This window comes from Hemibagrus wyckioides, linkage group LG11 (genome assembly GCF_019097595.1).
Source record: "Hemibagrus wyckioides isolate EC202008001 linkage group LG11, SWU_Hwy_1.0, whole genome shotgun sequence".
In the NCBI taxonomy this organism is placed as follows: domain Eukaryota; kingdom Metazoa; phylum Chordata; class Actinopteri; order Siluriformes; family Bagridae; genus Hemibagrus; species Hemibagrus wyckioides.
This window is the reverse complement of record NC_080720.1, coordinates 12,691,633-12,707,716: the sequence shown is the minus strand read 5'-3', so window position 1 is coordinate 12,707,716 and position 16,084 is coordinate 12,691,633. Positions and strand designations below refer to the sequence as shown.

The 16,084-nt window shown below is 39.5% G+C and overlaps 1 protein-coding gene across 1 annotated transcript in view; it reads right to left on the bottom strand.

The window, feature by feature from the left end:
- The window catches only part of rab6ba (RAB6B, member RAS oncogene family a), a 76,393-nt gene extending 60,984 nt beyond the window's left edge, over positions 1–15,409 (bottom strand). The window contains exon 1 of the mRNA XM_058404002.1: positions 15,185–15,409. Within this exon, the coding sequence (XP_058259985.1) occupies positions 15,185–15,254 (70 nt within the window). The 5' untranslated portion in view covers positions 15,255–15,409. The remainder of the gene's footprint in view (positions 1–15,184) is intronic.
- Positions 15,410–16,084: the final 675 nt, after the last annotated feature.

The window sequence follows — 16,084 nt, the reverse complement described above, 5'->3', positions numbered from 1 at the left end:
CGAGGGGCTCATCTCAGAGGGGTGGGCTGAGAAAGACTCACACTCAAATACTCACACACTGCAGAAGTCGCTGGAGCAGTCAGCATCACACAGTTAGCATAGCAGCACAGCATGGGGCTCAGCTGGACCAGTCACGATCATTTGTTATAATAATAAAAAAGTTTGGACTGCAAAGCCGAAACTAGACTATTCACAGTCTACTGCATTCACTTAGGCAAAACCTGATAGAGAGAAGATACAATATGTTTTGGTGCACTGCCCATTAATGAATTCCTGGGAGCCAAATAAAATATAATTAATCAAATTATAGCTAAATGGAGGACCACTCTTCTAGAAAAAAAGAGTACTTCAGATTCCCGTCACAATGGAAACATGGATGCATTCAGAAAGCTAATAAGCATTTTATGTTAAAAAAAATGAAGCCAAAGTGGCAGTGAAGCAGGATCCATGATTCTAATGTTACGTTCACACATACAGAGACTCACAGCGACAAAGTGACCAGAGACTGCTCATTTTCAGAAAACTGGCGACCTCCACCTACATGAGAGACAGTAACCATTGCCAACTAGATGTAGGCGTGTCCAGCGACACTTGACTGGAGCACACAGTGCTTCTCCTTCATTTTGTATGATATGATGAATATATACACAGATGAAATTTCTACACAAACTATGCAAAAATCCCTCCAGAATATTTCATTTTATTGCCAAGAAAACAGATTTTTTTGTGAAGTGGAATGCTACTTGTGCCACCCACTGAGAAACCTTATTACTGTAGCAACCAGTATTAAGAACACCTACTGATGACTTTAAAATACAGCAACTTAAGATCTGCAGCAATAAAGTCATTGTAAGTGTGAATGAAGTAGGGCTATGCCACATGGTGATACATATCATAAGATGATAAACAGATGTCTATTGAGAGATGTTTTCCGATATCGTCTACATAAATACTTTTTCGGCAGCTGATTTGTGTACCTCTGGTCGAATCTAGGATGTAAATGAAGTGTGCTGTAACAATAAAAAAAACAACCATGGAGATGCAGGGCAAAACTCCCTGCTACATTCCACCATAGAACAGGCATCGGTTAAGCTTTTGGACTTTTTTTGTGCATGGTTTTTGAAAGGAATGTCAAGGACCAGTCATGTATGCATGCATTATCAATTTTAGAGAAATTGTATTATATTGTGATATGGATGAAAAGATGCATATCAGGATAGAAAATTTTATCCATATTGCCCAGCCATATTATTTACAGGTTTTGGTTAAATGTTTGCTTCTGTACTGGTAGCGCTGGAGCAACAATTAATGGAAGAACATCTCATACAGCGTCTTGCTTCAAATGACACTGTGACGCACTGTAATCTGTCTAACTAAAATATCACTTGAACCATTTAGAGCACCATTCCACCTTCAGATTTTGGAAACTTGTGGCATAGGAGGCCCCTAAAATATTACAGCAATTTTTTTATGTTTACAGATCACAAAAAATCATACTATGTCCTTAAGCACCAGCAGGTATCCTGAAGTTGGTTTACTTTCTGCACAGTTTCACATATTCTCCTATGGCATCGTGGCTTTCCTCTGGGTTCTCTGGGTTTTCCAGGTTCTCTATGTGTCAATGAGTGTGTGAATGTGTGTGCGTGGAGACTTGAGATAGACTTGTGTATTCTAATGACAGGGTGTATTCCTGTCTCGTACCCAGCATTACCTGTAACCGCTCCAATTCCACCACGACCAGAGCAGCTGGACCAAGAGAACGTACAGTATACTGGAGGGTTCACAGACGTGTAAGGAATCTCAGATACATTGACCTGTTCCACTACAAAGACCTTTTTTTGATTTGGATCTGAATGGAGAATTCATACATCTAAACGTTAGAAAGGCTGAGGTTCAAAACACACATTTTGACACATCTTTGGCTCTGAACGTCCACGATGTTTCTTTTCCGTGTCAGTTTTTTTCAGGTATGATAATGGAGGTAGAGGCTGGAATCCCACTGGAGGCTGGGATCAAGACTCACTGAAGCGTGTAGCATATGTACTGCACTGCTTGCTATTCAACAGCGGGAAGATTGCTCACTCCAAAAATCAAGGGCAACCCACCAGATCAGAGGGGAAAACACACACTCTTACACACATGCACACACACACACCTTTGGGAGGAAGGCAAATCATATTAATATATGCTGTCAATTACCCAGTTGTAATTATTAAGTGCATCCAGGCATATGCTATCCAGCTTTCATTGCTCAATAAATCTGTTTGCTTCCTCTCGTATCTCATATCTCTGCAACCGTCTAATGCGGAGAGAGATTTATGGGAATACGCCGAAAATATTCCGGCATACTTCACAGTCACTCAGTAAATATTTTAATGAAGGCCCTACTATGAGCCTCTTAAATTATAAGAGAACTCTGTCTTTGAGATGCAAAGCAATGCAGAAGGTTCTAGAAAGAATGCTTATCTTAAACAGAGCGGAAGACACAAAGACATGGCTGAGTTTTATAGCTCATGATCAATTACCGCCTATTACCGTGCAGCCGAGTCAATCGATATTAGATCAAAGCTGAAAGGGAGCTACGCCCCACAATCCATCTGAGAGGGCGGGCCACTGCTGAGAGAGACGGACAATGAGATGTAAGCATCCAGTGGTATCTTTAGATGCATCGGAAATTCTGCATCGGCCATTCTGCAGCTTTGGCTCCTAACATGAAGGGGGAAAAATGACTTTTTTCCTTTGTTACACACCCATAGACCATAGGCATGTCTACTACAGTCATGTTGGATTGGGGCTTGTTTAATGCTGCAGCAGATGGGACAGCTCTGTTTCCTCAGCAGAAGCTTGGCCCAGACTCTGAAATCCCATTTCTGCACGGGAAACAAAATCTTCCGAAATAAGAAAGGACTCCTCATAAAAAAAGAAAATAAGAATAAATAAAAAATCGAACCTGCTCTCATATACAAACTGAAAGAAAATAGGTTTTTAAAAGTAATAAATGACTGGCCATGAGATCACAAATCCACTGGCACGACTAAATCCTGCGCCTGCCCCTGTGGTCCTCTTCACTGCCAACTCATCGCTAAGCCTGTCATATCCCAGCCCTCGCCTTAATTTGGTTCAGCAGGTTCATGAATTATTGCAGGGAGAAAGCTGGAGACCTGCTTCATGTCCTTCTCCATCATGGCTGAGGGCCAGCAGAACTGCTCTGCACCACACCGGCACCAGGGCAGAGACGAGATAAGCATAAGCACTTTGCATTTCAGCGAGGATTTATTTGGCCATTTCAGCCTGCGATAGTGTGTCGTGGGGGCAGTGATAGTGTTTAGTATGCTCGTAGCATTGATCCTGGACGCTCTGGTTCGAACTCAGAAGTGGAATCTAGAGGCTTTATGACTACAAATATTTTACTAGTCAACCAGTAACTGAAAACTGGTCCAGGTCATGGCTATTTTATTTGTGTAGCAAAGAACAACACTTACTACACAGTAACCCACAGGCTCCAGGTTAAACTCCCATCTTCAAGGCTTTTTACACTACACTGTTAACAATGAAAGAAAACAACTCAGTGCACAATAGTATATCTCTGTACCAATTTACCTACATCAAGTCCTTGAAAACATTTGTGTGGATGAGAGCATGCTGAACGGAGACAAAGATCCTTATTCTTAACTTAAGGACAGATACAGGATGCACCATGGTTTCTCACCACGTTCAACTCCAGCCACAGAAGAGCCTGAAAACCAGCCTGGGTCGCCGCTTTGAGCTGATACGCAGCGCTAATCTGATTGTGAACTAGCTGAGTAGGATTGGATAGTGATGTGAGAGCTACAGCTCACACAGAGCTTGGATACAATGGCATTCACAATGGAAGTCACGGTGCATAGATTTAAAGATGTAAATCTTGTTTAGCTTTAAAGGAGAACAGGAACGGGATTAAAAAAAAAAAAAACGATCCTCACAGAGACCTGTGCACTACATGCAGCATGCTGTATCAAAGTGTTATCAGTCCAATAAAGCAACAGAAAATGTACGCTTTTCCCAGTGTAGCGTTGCGCACCTTACTGTAGGATTGACTTTATCTCGTCTGATAATATTTTTTAAAGTGAATTTATCCAGCATTTTTTACCATCTGCCTACGTTATTTCCATTTTCCGAACCCCACATAAAGAGTGACTTTATTAGTTGAAAAGTCTTTGCAACCCATAATAAAAACTCAGGAACGGATATTAAGCAAAACATGCCGAAATGTAGCTGCATAATAAGTTTAGATAATTACACTGATTTACACCAAGGATCTAAAGCAAAAGCAAAATCTGCTATATGGATGCGTTAAACCCTATTAAACTGGCAGTACAAATAGATATCTCTGATTAGCAGAATAGTGTAAGCCTCACCTCCACAGAGTGCTCATGTGCTTCCAGCAAACAGTGAACCACCATAAGGAAATTACAACCCACACATATTCTAATCATCCCTCAGTTTTACTGGTGAGGTTTCATTAAGTTCAGCCATATAATCAATATTGTAATTGCCAACAGCTAGGCTTATTAAAACCAAACAGAGTCCCAGAGAAAATGTTTAAGGTGTTCTGGGGTCAAAAGGGCACAAAGAACGTAGAAGAAAAGGCAGCTCCAGAGTGATAAACCACATCCCTTTGCATTCAGCTGCATTTACACTGTAGGATTTTTCAGGATCTCAAAGACAAATATTCTTTGGTCATGTGTTTAGATTAGTGATCTGAGAACACATGATGTGACATGATCACCAATTTCATGGTGATTCATGGAGTGTGGGTGCTGCTATGAAGATCATCTGAAAACTGGTAGTAGGGTGGCAAAAAAATGATGCAGATTAATTAATACGCTACCAGCCTACATGCCTTGCCCCTCATACAGTGAGTTATAAAGCTACCACGAATTCCACACAGAAAAAATATTTGGCATTTGGCAGATGCCCTTGACAAAGAGTCTTACATTTGTCTCTTCTTTTTTTTTTAATAACAGTAAGGGTTAGGGCCCTTGCTCAAGGGCAGCAGCAGCAGCTTGGTGGACCTGTGTTTTAAGTTCACAACCTTCTGATCATTAGACCAACAACTTAACCACTGAGCTACATCTTCCCCAAATAGCTTTAAAAGTAGAAGAACAAATCCAAAACTCCCCTACCTTTAAACCTGTTTCTCAAGACAATGTGTAACAGTGCTACTATTATACTGAGGTTTCTATTATCTTCATTGTTTCGGTTCCTGTACAAACCCTGCATTGTATTATGTTTTCCTTTATCATAGGCCTATTCTTACAAGATTCTGCAACATATAATCTGACAAAATACATGTTAAAACATCATAAAATCATGATTCTGTCTGTTCAGGATGTACTGCTAATTCTAATCATAATATTAACCTCTATAATACTGACATCACAGAAATAAGCAGTTTGTTAATTAAAATAAAAATTTTAAATCATTTATATTTACTGTGGTCTGGGAGCAGGCCGATCATCTAAATATCAATAATTAAACATTAAATTAATAAAATATTAATTTTGTTACTGGAGCCCAATCATTCACCATGACATATTACAGATTTACCAGTTTCTAATAATATATTGTACAGCATAGAGCTATAAAAATCTATGTCTATCTCAATTACTCAATAAGTGGTTATCCTGAGCAAAGCATTATGGGAAATCTAGGACAAATGACTCCATCGCTCCTGTCACTATTGCGTTTACTTTGCGATTTACGGCTCTGGCCTTCTCAGAGTACTCTGGTTTGGTTATGGCGCTGCTGACCTCGACCTCTGAATCAATACGCTCTGCTCTACAGCAGGCTCCGTCAGCAGGCATCTAGCAAAGGTCAAAGCATTACTACGTTACTGTAGAATATACACTCTTCCTGTACCATGCAAAGAGCCAGTTATCATCCAAATACCTCCCAGATCATTTCTGCTATTTGCACTGTGAATGCGTGCCAGGTTTGGTTCAGCTGCAAGCAAGAAATAAGGGGAAAACATTATCAATAAATTCAAAGAAAAGAAATATCAAGGGAAACCTCACAATCCTTTATTTTATAGATTCTGACTGGTGCTCATAAACAGATTCAAGGGTTGCCTGCCTGTGAGGACTTATATCAAGACAGCTTCGATAATGGCTTCTGGAGAACTGAGACTTTCTCACCCACAATGAACCAATCCTGTGCAGAGAAACAGCCCACACGGAGTACAGGCGAGCCCTGCTGCATTCCCAGAAGGTGACGTAATTTATCAAGCATGTCCTATAAATGAAGCTGGCTGTAGCGATTATGGAAATACATCAATCCTCGATCAAATATACATTACTTTGGCTGGCATGTTTATTCAGAGGAGATATATACGACGTCAAATAAATTCTTGCAAAGGTTAAAAATAATGAAATGTAATATATAAATTGAGAGTTTACATTTCCGTAAAGTCTGCTGGTGACATTTTTCACTGTGTGATGGGTTTGACATTATTACTGCTGTTTCAACATGGAATTGTACAAACCAGTGTGACATTTCACTCGGGTAAATTACTTTTAATCAGTTGTAATTGAATATAAATATATACTCATTGTCCACTTTATTAGAAACACCTTTCATCTGATCATCAGCACAATGCATTAAATCATGTCGATCCAGTTCAGAGGCTTCAGTTATTTTTCCACATAAAATATCAAAATGTAAAAAAAAGGGTGATCTCTGTGACTTTGATCATGGCATGGTTGTTATCCGATTGGTTGTTGGTTTTTTTTCATATTTCCGAAACTGCTGATCACCTGGGAATTGCACACACAACAACAACAGTCTCTAGAAATCCTGTGAGCAGAGGGTCTGCAGGATGAAACACCTTGTTGTTAAGAGAGATCAGAGGAGAATGACCAGATTGATCTGAGCGGACAAGAAGTCGATAGTAACTCGAATTATCACTCTTTACAACCACAGTGAGAGAAAAAGCATCTCAGCATGCACAAAACATTAGATTTTGACATGTGTGTGCTACAACAGCTGAAGACCATATCAGATTCCACTCCTGTCAGCCAAGAACAGGAATCTAAGGCTATCGTGGGCACAGACTCAAACCCAAACTGGACAGCTGAAGTTTGGAAAAAAAGACCAGATGATATTTTATATCTGATATTTGATATCTTCAACTGTACAGTTTGGGTGAGTCTGAGTCCATGACTGCCTCAGATTCCTTTCTTGGATGACAGGAGTGGAACACAAGGCTAAAAATTTATGTGCCACACACACACACACACACACACATATATATCCTTGTGAGTACTGTGAGCTAATTAATGCAAAACAAGAAAAGTAAATATTTTGACTCTTTTAGTTTAAGTTCAAAAAAACTTTTAAGCTTTCGTTACAAACCAGCCTGCCAAATGTCCAGCCAAATTTCCTGAAAAGGTTAAAGCTGTCAGATATTTCTATCCTGGTTGTGATGTCGGGTTCTCGCCAAAATCTCGCCAAAAAGCATGTCTTCGTACACCTGCTATTAAGAAACATGATATGTTGGAGATTTTAAAATAAATGTTATACCCGTTTCTATAAATTTTAGAGCAAAGACGTGAGCCAATGGGACATAATGTTGTTCGGTGAATGAACAGAACATGAGGGTAAAACAAATTCAACTGGGAAATACAATCTGCAGTCTTTTTCATGTAACTTTACTCTAGAAAGCCTTGTCATTCCACCTTCCTTCTGAACTTATAGCAGAACTGCAGGGCTTATTGTGTTTTGGGACAAGGCCAGCAGCAATCCTCGTCTTGTGATGGCCTTGAATATCACCTGTAACCATAGTGACTAGCTCCGAGGCATATTTCAACAAGAAAACGCTCTAACATTAAAGATAACAGGATGACAACATTTTGTTTTCCAGTGCTTTACAGCATTAGTGCTGCACAATATAGTTTCAACTATTACAGCAACACTGGCTTTTGCAATACTGGAATGCCAATGTGCAAACGAGCTTCTAACTATAATAAATACATTCATTAATAATAGTGTTGTTTAATGTGAAACGAGCGGCCGTGCCCCGCCCAGACGCATTGACCCGAGTGCACCAACGTCTTCTAGTGCCTCTCTCTGCAGGATTACATACGGCACATAAAGGAGATGATGCAGAGTCTTTAGATGTGCACAAAATACAGAATTAAGAATATAATCGTCCGTTATAACAGAATAGATTTCACATTTCACAATAAAAAATAAAGGTTAAAGGGTCTGAAAAATTTTTTTGCAACTCACTTTAGGGGCCATTTGCTTGAAATAAATAGTGAAGAGGGAGTGAGAAGACAAAGAAAACCTACCATGTGAATCTCATTAAAATGCAAGAGGGAACCACTGAGCACTAAAGAGAAAAGCAAGCTGTGAAGCAACAGACTGTGCATTTCATAGGTGCACACACACACACACACACAAGTATATGAATGTAGGCTCCTGCAGGGGCAAAACCAGACTCGCAAGCCTGACCAATCAAGTAAGAGTGATGTATAATTAAAAAGAGATTTGCAAGTGTGCAGAAAACAAGGCTCTGGGGAGGAAAGAGTTAACGTGTTACAGCAAAGGTTCTCAGTTCCAGTCCTAGAGAGCCACTGCTGTGCCCAGTGTGATGAATTCCCTGCTCCTAGCACACTTGACCCACCTCCTGAAGAGCTTGATAATTAGCTAATCAGCTGGGTCAGATGTATCAGCATTACAGAAAAGCTCATCTTGTACACTACTGTCCGTAGCCATGTCTGGAATTACTGAAACAAGCTTTGAAACAAAAAAGACACAGCTCACAACATTTCAGATTGTACAGATTTACTGTATTTGGTTCGGTTCGAATTATTTGCTATATATATCGTATTTTATATTTATGAACCCTTCCCCCTGTGAATAAACCTATAAAATTGCCTTACTCTACCCAAGCTATTTTTTGGGTGTGGGGTAATTTAACAGACAAAATGATCTGCATGACAATTAAAAATGGCCAATACATAAAGGGAACTTTATGTAATTGTGTCTAGATCGAGTCCCATTATCAATTTTCTCTCAGTTTATGAAAGGTGGCACAGTTTGGCTTTCTGTTATCAGATTTTTGTGGTTATTATACAGAAAGAATAAATGGGATGGAGGACAGTTTACACCTCATTTCACGGCCCTCGTCTTTAATTGTGAATGAAACCTGCGCCCTCGATTCAATCACACGAACAACAACAGTTCGGGAAAGAAAATAGGAGTGAAGTTAAAATCTGATCAAAGTCATGTTTTTTAATCCATCTGAGATGAAAGAGAAATAAATAAGTTAAATGAAATATAGAAATAAGTCAGTTAAATGTAACACTTGAGACCAGGCCTGGACCTATTCGACACACATGATTAACAACATCATTGTATTATTAACTTAATCGGGATCTATAAAAGTTCAATTAGCCTGCTGAATCCTGCTTTATTCATTTTTGCCAAAATAAAAACAAAATCACCAAAGGAGTTGCTCAGATCGTTCAGTAATGCAAACAATAATTCCCACCAAAAGGTTCAGGCAAATGGGCACTGTTTCATCTCTCCACTGTCTGAGAGCTCTTCACAAATCAAACAGTGATGGCATTAAAAATGAGCAAAGCGTTTATCCCAGCCATTATCATTAAGATCCTGAGTAAACATCAGAGCAAATCAATAGGCAGGATGGTGGAGTCACATGCGCCAAGTGTACAGAACATTCCAGCTTTCATTTGCCGTTTGATTTGCAGAAGTCTGTTGCCTGGAGACGTGTTGATTAACAGATTTGCCTCCTGATCAGAGCCTATGTGAGCAACCCAGTGAATCAGTACAACACATATTGCCACTAGCATTCGCAAAACCTCTGTCACTGCAAAACTAATCTGGTGAATTATAACATTATCATTTTACTGAAACGATCTGAATGACCTAAGATTGACTGGACTACAGAGCAGGGCCTTCTGCTGACTGGGTGTCGAGGTGGAGTAAGTAATTGGTGTGAACCATTTTCACAATAGCCTTGTTCATTACAGTGAGTCAGGAAGTTGGCAAGAGATCGCTTTGTCAATGAGCAACTCAGACTTCTGAGCAAAAAATAAATCCCTAACTGACTTTGGCTTGGAATTCCAAGGATTTAACTACAGAAGCTATTCCAATGTGGATAACAGCCAGAGAAATAGAGGACAAAGTCCTTGACAAGTCATTCATCATGTTTCTCATTGAATTTTCCGAAGCTCCTGTCCTCATTCTCTCCATCCTCCTCATTCCGGGACATCTTTCTTGATTCCAGCTCTTACAAGACGTGTCATTTTCAAGTTTCAAATGAACTGTGTCTCATTAATGAAGCTTGCTCTCTGACAGGCTAAAGCTAAAGGGGTTGCCAGATTGCAGCTGACAATCGTTTGGATAGTCCTGCTGCGAGGAAGAAATCTTCCACTGAGATTCTCGAACACACAAACAGACAGAAAAATTTCACATAAGCAGTCGTCTAATATTTACCCATCATGCACAGACAGGGCTCGGGTGCAGAAGCAGACAAATCCAAAAGGAAAATGAACCAAAATCAGTGTCAAAGTGCCAGGCAATCAAACAAAACAGACATGGTCAACACCGGGAATGTGTGTACACATATAACAGTCTAGATGTTAGGGGCAAGAAGTCTGAGCCATTTACATTGACGGTACTGATTAGGACCAGATGGTTGTGATCAGAAGTCCAGGATACTGGAACAATGTGACGAGTCATGTGACTGATATTGCACTGTGAAGGAATCTTCTGAGAAATGAGGTTGAGTTATGGGGCAGAAGAGATATTACCAACCGGTCATGACATGTCAGAGCTCTGTAGACTAGAACATGTCATTGTGCTTGCTGTGTGTTTCATGCATCACCACTATCAACAGTGAGTATAAATGACCAGGTGGGATTCACGGCTGTCTGGCCACCAGCAATGCCACCGATGTGGGGGGAGCCAATCAAAGTTTTCTCTGGCTTGTCTGCCCAGCATCATCTAAACACAGAAGGAGGAAGGCGAACGTCCCTGAGGCAGTCCAGTGTGCCAGAGCATGATAAGTAACGTTATCTCACCCAGCCTAACCGACGACCAGGAGACTGCCTCCGTCTCATCGAGCCCTCTGTTGAAATGCTGAATTCAGAGCAGCATCCCGTTTTCAGAATTACAAATAGGGTGGGTTGAGCTGCTCGGGCAGCTCCTTCTGAAGAGTCGTCTAATCTCTCGCCATGTTTACCGGGAGACTCTTTCCTCTCCGCCCAATGGATTCCCTCCGGTCACTTTCCTCTCTTCTTTCTCATCCTCAATCCCCTTATCTGTCTCCCTCTCCAGTCATACTATCCTATATTTTTTCCTTTCTCTTCTTGTGCCTTGCTTATCCCTTGGGACTGGTCTAACAGAAAATGCTGCAGGGCTTGTTTACATTTCAAAGTATCACTGCTACTAATTGCTAGAAATTAGCAACGTGTGGAAAGGTATATTAATTGTTTAAGACAGAAAATATGCAATAGTGCTCAAATTTGCCGACAGGTACAAAGAGTCAGGATGAGCTGCGTGATACGGGGAATATGCCAAGACAAACATTATTCTGCACAAATCAGCAAATGCTTAAAGGACGCATTATGAAATAAATAACAATAACAGAATAACAAAGTGTGCCTGCAAATAATAGCAGAAAATAATGATTCAACCATAGGATAATCTTTACTAAGAACACAAAGCAACAAAGCCTGTTTAATCTGCTACAGCAGGGTCTAACATGCCCTCACTTACTTCCCATTATCCATGAAAGTACATTTCACAAAGGATTTCCTTACCGTCTTTCGAAGGTGCACTTTCAGCACGATTGTGGACAGACGCAAAACACAGGCTTGCAACTAAAATCAATACAATGTCTCAAACTGTGAGAACAAAATCGTGCGGCATTACTGCCTCACCAGCCATAACAAAGAGAGCTGTTGCAGAGGATATTGACTAAGCATCAAGTCTAATGGCAGAAATTCGTTCCAGGTAACACAACGGACCAAAAGGCTGTCCTTCATGGAACTGAAAACACTTTAGTTCATAGGTCTTCCATGTGACATGTTGTCGTGGTATAACTTTAAAGCAGCAACACAACAGGAAACGAACAGTAGGCTATTCTTCACCTACTACAGTCATCGGGACTGAAGTATTGCAAATAATCATTAGGTTTCAGTCACATTTCCACACAAATATAATCAGTCAGTTGACTCTCAAAGAGATTCTTCATATTAATGCCCTGTAACTGTTCCTTCATGTATAAAACAACATTTAATGCAAATCAGTCACAACTGTTAAACCGATATGAGCGCATATACAGGATAATACATCATAGCTTTTGTTGTACTACATATAGTCAGCTCCAGCAGGATTAGCACCCTCAGGAAAGATTTTGAAGATTAAAGAAGATATCTTTATGGTTTGTTCGCTTTTTAAAAGGAAAGGAAACCTTTAACTGAAGTAAACTTTTCTAAGATTTTTTTTCAATTAACAGACCACAATTTCTGGCACTGCTAAAAACATTCTGGAGCAAAATGTATCTAAAGTGTGTCTCTAGTTAAATTATCCTCACATTTCCTCCATGGAACTCTTCTATCGTCATTCACAAGTCATGAATCATGACCACTGAGGTACTGTAACAAAGAGACTGAATCGCCTCTGCCATACATCGACCTGGAGAAAAATGATGGCTTAGAAATCAGGACATGTCCATATCCACTGTTATGGCAATAATTAAGAAGACATCTGAAGCTTTAATGAACCTAAAAGTGCATCCACACACTGTAAGGAAGATGGTTAAAGAGGTAAGAATTTCTCCAAGGATCACTGCTGGAGATTTGCAGAAGATGGCAGCATTTTGGGTCACCCACTATCTAAATCCACAATTAGATGCCTCCTGCATGCCAACTATTTGGAAGGTGTGCCAAAGGGGAGCAATTCCTTTCATGTAACAAAACAGAGCTTTTCGGCAATTGTAAAGCTGGGCTTGGCATAAAAACAAGCTTTAAAGATATAGATATAGATAGGAGCCACTCCCCACTGTTAATGTTGTGGGTTTGTTTGTGTTACATCCAAAGACCTGCAGACCTTGTTAGGATCCCTTGTTAGGACCATCATGGATTCCATGAAGTACTGGGAGATTTCTGGCTGCCTCTGCAAGAGGCTATATCTGGTTCATAATTTGATCTTCCAGATAGACTTTGCTCCAAATCCTACATCCAAATCCTCATAAAAATGGTTCGATGACCACAGACTCAACCTTTTGACATGACTATGCCAGTCTGCTGAATAAAACTCCTTTGAAATCCAGTGAAGTGAGCTGAAGAGGATTTGGAGACTGAATAGAGAAGTGCTCACTTGTATTCTCCAATCTCATCAAGCATTACAGGAGGAGACTCAGTACATTTTATGTCATGTTATGGAGTAAATGCAGGGTGCCACTAATTGTGATGATGTATTTATATTCTATTTTATTCAAATAAATGTAATTAAAGGGTGAATCAAATTGCCTTATATTTTTCATTGTGGGATTAAGTTTGTTAACCATGAAGATATTTTACCATAAGCTTTTTACCCATTTTTTTCCAATGAGTGCCAATAATTTATCATCCAGTAATTTGTTTAAGCATTTTGTTTCACTTAATCAGCACGAAGTCAACAGAAAAGACAGTTACATGTTAACATTAGCCATAATTACGTGTATGATGATTAATAGTCATAATTTCATAATTGAGGTTGGTCTAGTATTTACCTTCCTGTCAATTTAGTTTAGTTTATTCAGGCATGATATTATTGACATTATATTAGCAATCTGAATGCTTTGCAGTGACTGGGCACCAAAATAAGATTTGTTTTCTATATGTAAAGTATATGTTGCGGTCTTCCAGATGATTTTAACCAGATTTTTTTTTTCTCTCAGATAAAATGTAATCCACATTCTGAAATTTTATTATTACAATAATTCCCATCATGTCACTGGAAGGTATGATCTGATTAAAGCATGCAGTGCAATGCACTTCCTTTTGGCTTTATATTATCCCCAAGTCAATCCAGAGACATAAACCATGTAAAAAAACCAATGTCGTACCCTAATACGACCCACAATTTTATGTCACAGTGACAGAAGATTCCTTCACAAGCCATGTTAATTCCCTCTTCAGCAACCAGTGCCTGCACTAAGCACTACTGACCAGAGGAAAAGCAAAGAATCCATCATCAGGAGACTTTTTTTTAAGATGCGCCAAAGTGGCAGAGGGCTTAGAGCACAAAATGATTTATTGGTACGCACACATCCTCCTTGGCTGTACAAATCCTAGTGACATGCAGGAGAGGCCACGTCTAATGCTGATGAGAGCTTTAGCTTTACTGCTCATTGTTCCTCAAGACAGTGAAGACCAAACGGAGGCGAGATGACATTCCCCAGAGCGGATCCATGGCAACATTATTCCATTGCATGCAAATCTCAATCTCTGGTGAGGCGTACAACCGATCTTCAGTCCATTCATCTGAATAGGAGCAAGCCACGGCTCTGTATAGCTGATTCATTCAATATACAGCCAATATACTGCTCTGTTCTGATGAATGCTTATTTGTCTAGACACCACATCTCCAAGTTCTGCCGGTCATCCATAAGAACCTTTTTAGATGCAAATGGCCAATTTGACACGGTGACATGGTCATCCCCATCACCAGTATTCGAGACATGGCTATAGATGTCAGCAGAAACCATCCTACAGGAGGATACAGCTACACAAGTTCAGTTCAGCCACCAACACTTTGGGTGTGTCTCAGTATCCCTATTATTTATATATTTACTTACACATCCATCCTATACCAAGTGCATCAGCTATAATACAGAAGGCATCTGAGGAATGTCAGACATATAAACAGATTTTCATAGCATTTATACTCAATTGTTGTTGTTTTTTTTATTTATCATCTGTATGTTATTTACCGCAGCACCCAAACAGCCAATCAGATACATATATCACTGAACAACATGACATAACTTCACAACACATTTGTTTCCAAAAAAATCAAGGCTTCACATCAAGTGTAACAAAGAGAAACTTGTATAGGAAGTTGTATAGGTGCAGTCTGTAATATACACAAGCATCACATGCACAACTTATTCCACATTGACACTCACCGCTTTGCTCTCCAAGAAACACGAGCTTGAATTTCCTTAAAGGGTTCCCGAAGTCGTTGGCCACAGACATGTTTTTAGATGTTGTTGTTTTGTTGTTGTTGTTGTTATTGTGTGTGTGCGCGAGATAGAGAGAGAGAGAGAGTTTCCACCGATTCAGCCTCCTGCACTCAGAGCGCTGCCTGGAATAACGGTGCTCCTGCGATGCTGCACCGGACTGCCTGACACAGTCAGAGCCGCTGCGCATGCGCAGTCCGCAACAGGCCCCGCCCTCTATCTACGCATAACGTCATGCTGGAACGCCAGTAGGTTTCTTTATTTTTATTATTATTAATAATAATAATTTAGATTAGAAATGACAAAATCCTTGTAGTATTATAAATAAATTATATTTGAGCTTTCATTCAAAAAGTAGTCGAGTAATTCTGTTAAACATCGCACACAGACTGTTAAATAAAAGGAAAAAAAAGTTCTATTTTAATTTGTATTGTACTGATGTCATCCCTGTTGTTTTTCTACTCTGTCTTATTCGTAAATAATTATGTTGCATTTAAATAAATATATACATTCATTTTTAAAATAATAAATTTTCATAAAAATGCTACATTGCTAAGTATATAATATTTGAGCATGTATGCACAAATTTAAATAATAGTAATATATTTTATTTTCCAAAATAAATATATATGTAAAACAATTATAATATAATTTATCTTATATTTTATTTTATTTTATTTACGCTTTATGTATTTATTCATTAACCTTCAGTAGCCGATTTTATCCTGGCCCGGGTTGAGCCGTGATCCAGAACTGATCCCAGTAAAAGTTATATATAGCTATATAGTTATGTATAGTGTTGCTACGATATTCAGAATATGGTGCATCTGCATTTTACCCTCCGCA